This window comes from Argiope bruennichi, chromosome X1 (assembly GCF_947563725.1).
Source record: "Argiope bruennichi chromosome X1, qqArgBrue1.1, whole genome shotgun sequence".
NCBI classification, from domain to species: domain Eukaryota; kingdom Metazoa; phylum Arthropoda; class Arachnida; order Araneae; family Araneidae; genus Argiope; species Argiope bruennichi.
The window spans coordinates 88308468-88316140 of NC_079162.1; the positions used below are offsets into that span (position 1 = coordinate 88308468).

Sequence of the window (7673 nt, forward strand, 5' to 3'; positions counted from 1 at the left end):
CTTTCTTGTAATTATAATAGTAAACGGATACTTGCTTTCCATTGTTGAAAATGAAATCGACGAACAACGTATGTCTCCTTGTAGAAGTCTCCATCACATGTAATTATTTAAAAAAGGGTGTTTTTCATAGAATGATTTATCATATATTTATGGAAAGAACTGCTCTAAACCAAATTCAATAATAGTAGGATTAGTATGAAAACGGCTGCACAATTCTCTAAATTCTTCTTGGAAACATATATCAAATTGACATTTAGTATCCCTCACCTATGACAAAACATGAAATCATTCACTTGTATGTTTTTAAATTAATATTTTTGAGAAATTACATTTTAATTCTACCAGTTTAATCTTGAATAAGGTCCAATTTTAGAAAAGCTCCAAAAGTTATCCCCACGTTTTAACTTGACATTTGATGAAATTAAATCATTATTTTATGTTTATCACTCTAGGTAATCATTAAATGAACATGCACAAATTAGTTTTACAGTTTTACTACATGGCTTTATATTATCATGTCAATTTTAATTGTAGCTTTTTTTAAATTTAAGCATAAAATTAAGTTTATTACTCGATACTTTTTAGAACTGAATGATCTTATTTAATAACCACTGTGATAACCATATAAAGTACATTTTTTTATACAACAACTTATAAAATTATTTTGAAATTTGAAGTAATTTAAAAATATCCGTAAACAGCACTTCAATTTAAAATGTATATTGAAAAGATTATCCTTTCTGTTTGATATTTTCCCCCAAATTAAATAACATTTTTCGGTGGATTAGAAATCGTCAAATCGTTTTCCAACCATTTTTGAATGCAATTGTTTTCCTAATCTCTCTTTCCGTTATTGCACGGGGGAAGAAAAATGAGATTTTAAATATGCAACATGTTTGCAAGTGAATAATTTATATACATTCCGAGTTCTGTAATTGTGTAAATTGAATAGATGTGAAAACATAAAATCTAGAGCTGAAATAGGAATCCTAAAGAGATTCCCGAAATATTTTTGCTGGCTACAGTTAGTATTCTAAAAATAAAATATTGAATAATTCCATAAAGTATTAGTTCCGGCTTTAAAGTTATTCGTAAAATCCCAAATGTTTTGTCTCCAGTTATCTTATAAGAGTACATTGTTTTAAAAGAAAATGTACTAATTTAATGTTCCGATTTTCAAGATATCTCCTTCGATATTTTATTGTTAAAAAATACTTTAAAACAATTCTTATTTTATCATTCAATTACTCCTAAAAATTTAATATAAATTTTTGTAACAGTTCTATTTGTCTTATTACAATCTATGCAAGATTTGTCTACATATCGATAATTCTCATGTAAGATTGTCTACATATCGATAATTCTTATTCCTTTTTTAATCATGATACATCTGTTTCACTTTTTAACATTTATTTCTTTGAGCCATTATTGAAAAATAATCGCGCGAAAAATAAATATAATTGGTTATAAGCCACAATTTTTTTGTTTTTTTGTTTTCTTGTAATAATTTTGAATTCTGAATTATTGAAAATCTCTTTTTGACCCTCTTCGGGTAAAAGAAAAATACGATTCAACTAAGCACAATGATTGATTGTGCTTCGATGTTTACAAATTCATTTTTAATTTGCGCCATCAGTGTTTGCTAATTTCCCGTTCTTGACTGGAAACCAGTATCCATTGCAGGAGAAATCATATTTCACCGCCATCGGAGACGCTAGTGTTGGCGAGCTTTGCACCTGTTGGGAAAGTTGAGTGGCTCTGAAGCGCTCAGACTGGGGAAAAAGAGCGCAATAACTGGGTAAGCTCGTAGAGTAGAAAAATAAGTCGGGAGTTGGATGACCTTTTTCGTCTCTAATACTCAATGGTTTCTCTCTCTCTTTCTTTTTGTAATATTATTCTGTTGCACCCCGGATAACGTCGAGGCCTCGCTGCAAGCTGAATGTCGAAGATGACTTACACTACTACTAGAAGTTGAATTTCCTTGCAGATGATTTAGCAGTTTGCATTAGACTGATTTATATGAATGGCAAAGATTTTCTTTGACTTATTGAAAGTTTTTCGTAATGTAAGGAAGTGGCGCATCATTAAAATAAACTTGAAGCGCATGAGCTTCTAGCGTGTTGAAGGGCATTACTCTAATAAGGTAGTTCGAATTTCATTGCTAAATTTAATGGGATCAAGTTATTTCATTGAAATCGAATGCAATTTGTGCCATGTAGAAGAGGCTTCAAATAGCTCTGAATAATTTTCTGATCGAAGCAGTTGGCATGTATATCGGAGTTAAAAATCTTTGTGGTTGTGTATTGGATTTTTTTAAAAGAAATCTTTATCTTTCTTGCAGTCTTACATTTCAACATTTTTTTATACTGGCGAATTATTATCTAAAAATACAAATATTAAATAACTGTGCACTGGACTGGAGTACACGTGTTTTTCTCTTTTTTTTATGCGAATATGAATTGACACGCACGGCCTTTTAATCCTTTATATTTCTATAATGTGAAATATTTTTAATGTAAAATATTATACTATTACAAAACTCTTCAAGGCGTATTGAAATGAAAGCTCAATATGAAAAAAAAAAAAAAAATAGTGGTAATATAGTTTAGTTTTAACGTTGCCTAGCAAAAGATTGCCTACGAATTTCTTTACTGCACAATCATTCGTGTCAAAATATTTTAATGGATTAATAATAAATGAAGGGAAAATGAAACTGGTAGCGTTGGAAAAGATTACTGAATAATTTCCTACGAAATTTCTGTTAATATATAACCATTTTTTATACAACTTTTTATTTCCTTATCTGCGTTTGAGTGATCGCCTTCTAATTGCATTATTTAGGCATTGTTAAATCCGTACTTAGAAATCAATGGAAACCTGGTAAAAAGATATATACTGTTCATTTCAGTATTCTGAGACGACCACTTTTCTACGATTTTATCTCATTAAGGGGATAGACGCGAAAAGATGAGCACATTTCCGGAATTCTTCATTATTCTTTGATCTTGATTTTCACCCTATTAGATACTTTTTTGGTCAATTTTTGTTACGTGTATATGAATATCGTGTCGTTTCTGACCGTGTTATTTTAATTCAGTCCGCAAGTAATCCAAGTTTATTTTATTGTTAAAAGTAAACATCCCCTCCTTTCATCTTTCCTCTCACCCCTATTTTGACGAATTAAATTCATCGCATGCGCAAAAGCGCAGAGGGTTTTAGAATCCGTTGTCAAACTATAATAAAATGAAATTGAATTGAAAAAAAAAAGTAATGGGAGGATAGTTCAAAGTTAATGTTAATTTTAAAGCTTTTCAATTTTTTAAAAAAATTAATAACTATTGAAAAGTTTTACAGAAATGAAATTATAATTGAAGTTGTAAAATTTTGAATTTTATGATGACGTAAGTATATTTCATGTGGAATAATTTCGCCTGAAGTTACTGTGGGGGAAAAAAGGAGAAATTTTGGTTAATTTTTGAACTTTCCAAAGGTGATAATATTCTGTTTCTTCTCTTAAATAATAAGTGCGCAAAATTTGGTTGAATTTGATGCAGTCGTTTTTTATTTGTAAAACATATTACATACATAGCCAAATGACTTTTAATTATATTAAAATTAATATTTAATGCTTACCTTAAGCTATGCTTAACTTATAGCCAATAGTAACTGAAGTAGACAGTGCTTGGAAAGCTACGAGCTGCTTCTTCATTTATAAATGATGCAATGTATGTTTCTGCACTTCTTTGAGCTATTGAATGGGGAGTCCATGAAATAACACACATTTCATTGAATTAAGGAATTTTATGACACAATCGTTTATTTTTGTTTAAAATTATGTTCATTTCAAATGTGCCAGTTAGTTCTGAATACATTATCTTATGCAGAATTATTAAACGGCGCATTATGACGCATTATAATATTTCATTAATTATAAGTATTTTAAGATACTCATTTTTCGTATTAATTGCTCTTGACACATTCTATGAATGCATTATATGTCTAAAATATATCGAATAGTACAATTTTATTAATTTCAATCGTTCTTGGAGATTTCATTTAACTCCGGAAATCCTTTTTTGCTCTACCGTAAAAGCTGAATGCTTCCTTGAAATACAAAAATTCATACTAAGCCTCAGACATTTACAGCATATGACTAATCTTTATAAAATGAGCAATAAATAAATGAAATTGATTGATTTGTAAAATAAACAGAATAAACAAGACTGTGTAGTCATATCATATTTGTATATGTTACTTGATGAGAATTATTAGAATTGATTTATAGAGGGGTTATTTTGACTTTCTTGCATCATTACGGGATAACTTCAGTATGACTTTATGGTATGATTTCTTATGTTTATTAAATTATTATTGAAGAGTTGAAAGCATTAAAAAAAAATCTGCTACCGTTTTCGATTATATATTACTGCATTGTTTTATTTTAAGAAACAGTTTATTTTAAAACGAATTAATTTTTGTCTTTTCCCTGAAAATTGATTTATCCTTTTTTTTATTATTATTATTTTGCGGTTTGATATGCATGTTTTCGTATTATTTTTTTAATTACTAGATATTTTAATTTGAAAATGTGCGTGCCCTCTTAAACAAATACAGTTTGAATCAATGATCCACCTCCCTCCCCTCCCGTATGTTCCACTACCTAATATCCTTTCTTGTTCAAGTCTCACAGTTACTTTTTGTCTTCTAGATGGTTCAGCAACAAATGATGTTATCTTCTGATTTAAAGCCGGTAATCAGCTCTCAACAACAACAACTACAGTTGCAACAGCAGCAACACCTGCCATCAAGGAGTTTCTATCCTGGACAAACATCTGCTCATGTATCTCAGTCCCAGTCCATTGGTTATCAGTTTCCAAGTTCTGCCAGAAGTGCGAGTCCTACCACTAATCAGCGATCATCTACTATTGCTCAAACCAGTTCCAATCAAAGGCAGCAGCTTTATATGACAAGACCACCTCCTGATTATCAAGCAACTGTAGAACCTAGCAATGCTGGTATGCCACCTTTACAATCGGGAGTTTTATCACAAGGTGCTCAAATGCATATGAATGTTACTGATAGCATTGGTGCATGTAATGACCAAAACAGCAGAAATATCGAACTGCGCAATATTAGTGTATCTAAGTCATATTCGGGAATGATGCCGTCTTCACAAGCAGCTTCTATATCTGCTTGTCAACCTTACTCTGGCGTTATACCTTCCTCAAGTACTTTTCCTAGCGGTGTACCAATATCAAATGCAAGTATGCTCTCCAAACCTTATTCTGGAATACTACCATCTTCAGAAGGTACTTCGGGATCTAAATCGTATCCGAGTATTATAACACTAGATGATGCCATACAATCGCCTAATAGTAAACCGTTTTCTGATGGCTTGTCTGTTACTGCATCCAGACCATTTGCGGGCTTGACTCAAAGTTCAAATTCTTTACCTATGCAAAAATCTTTAAAAGATACAATTTCAATGTCAAATGCATCAATTCTTACTTCCATGAAATCATATCCTTCAAATGTATCTTCTATGAACTCTCTCCCTGTATCCTCCACTAATATAGCTACAGCCAAAACGTATCAGCGACGTATGGGCAATTCAAATTTGCCAGCATCTCAGCCATATGCTGTTCCTTCTGGAGTCTTACAAGGACAATCGCAAATGATACCAGTATCTACTGCTGCTCCAACTTTTAAAGGAAGATCTGTGGGCAAACAAGTTGCTGCTCGAAGAGGCAGACAATCTGGTCCTCTTTATAGACAACAAAAACCACCTAATGTGAATGTAGGACCCGAGGGTCTTAATATATCTCAGCGGCCACCAGTCATGAGAACTGATTGGAGGCATGCATATGTACAACAAAATCAACAAATTCCAAATGTGAATGCACAGTTGCGAATGACTTACCCCAGACAACCTGCTCAAAATTTTGGACAAAATCCTGGGAATTATCAACCGCTTCAGATTAATACAAATTTACCAATGAATGGTAATAACTCACTATTATCTTTTCATCCTAACTCTGGAGCTACACTATCAAGAGCAAGTGGTATTCAGGAAATCAGTTCTGCAACAAATATGCCATTACAAACGCAATCTCAAGTAGTCATGGGTTCTGACAATAGCATGCTTTGTTCATCTCAGCTTCATATGTCAACTTCAATTGCATCCCCTGGCGAAACTTTGGGCCATTCCCATCAACAACAAGCTTTTTCTCCCCCATCATCAAACACTTCTTCACAACATATGCCAGATAATCACATGAATTTTGATTTCTTGGATCATTTGGACTGCAACACATCAGATTTCTTAAATTTTGATGTAATGCAGGATGAAAATGCAAGCTATTCTTTGTTGGAAGATATTGACATGTTAGATAAATAGATGTGTCTGTATGTGAGAAAATAGTGTATATATATATATATATATATATATGTATATGTATATAAGTTATTTTTTATTTTTTTAAAAATTCATTTATTTTATTTTTTACATATTTAAGCATTGTTAAGGTGTAAAGCAACCATATTATTTTTCCAAATTTAGATGGCTTGATCATCTCTGTTATGGCAATTTAACAGTTCAATTTTTCTGTAGATGTTTACTTTCAAACATTGATTTAAGTTAAACAAAACTCTTCTCTTACATTCCTTTATCTTTTTAAGTATACTATATATAAGTGATTTGATGTTACCTATAAATTACTTTGTGCATACATTTTATAGGTATATAATTGTTTCTTTTTGAAGCTGAGAGGCAATTCTTGCGTACTATTTGAATTAGCTTGTTAATACTCATATAAATAAACAAAACACTGTAAAAGAAATACCAATTTTTTTTTAGGTATTGAGATTTTAAATGTTTAATTATATTTTATATTTATATAATATATTCAAAATTTTAAGAAATCATTATTCTGGCACATTTTTTTACTAAAATTTAAAAAAATTAAATTCTTAACATATTGTGCGTTTTAACTAACATCTGCTTTGATTAAATAATCACATTTGAAGCAAATAATGCTGGTACAATGCTACTTAAATTTATTCTTAAATATATTACTTCAATAATGTAAGAATATATCTAAGTAAGAGAGGGGGGAAAAAAATTCTCTTATTTTCATGTTTTATTTTCTATGGTCAAAAGTTAAGAACAAATATTGTTTAACATTTCATTTGGAATTGTTTCTGTGATATTTTCCATTCAATTCTGAAAGCTGCTAATATTTTTTAAATTTAAAAATATAAAATCATTTGTAGCATTCAGGGTTACTGCAATGTCAAGAGGGCATTCTATTCCTTCATAAATCTTAGACTAAAAAATTTTATTGCTGAATCTTAATTTTTTAATTGTATATCAGTTTACTTTTGCCGTCTACTTTTCTCTGTATCATGATTCGTTTCTGTCATGTGGATGTTTATATTCTGTGTTTTATAAAAAGAACAGTATTAATGTAGCATCTTATAAATTTTCAGTTGCATACAAATTTATAAAAATTTGAATTGAGTTTTGTAATAAGTAGTATGCTTAGCTTTCATTTTATAGACTTGGTTGAGTCATTTATTTTAAACAGTTTTAATCATTTATTTTAAACTGAGTTTTTTTATTTCACCACAGTTTTTAAAATCAGTGTATTAAGTTTTATGCAATTTAAACTTGA

General features: G+C 30.4%; 1 protein-coding gene across 1 annotated transcript in view; it reads left to right on the top strand.

Moving 5' to 3' along the window:
• Window positions 1–6434, top strand: part of LOC129959314 (uncharacterized) — a 143845-nt gene extending 137411 nt beyond the window's left edge. The window contains exon 13 of the mRNA XM_056072133.1: window positions 4709–6434. Coding sequence (XP_055928108.1) covers window positions 4709–6397 — 1689 coding nt within the window. The 3' untranslated portion in view covers window positions 6398–6434. The remainder of the gene's footprint in view (window positions 1–4708) is intronic.
• Window positions 6435–7673: the final 1239 nt, after the last annotated feature.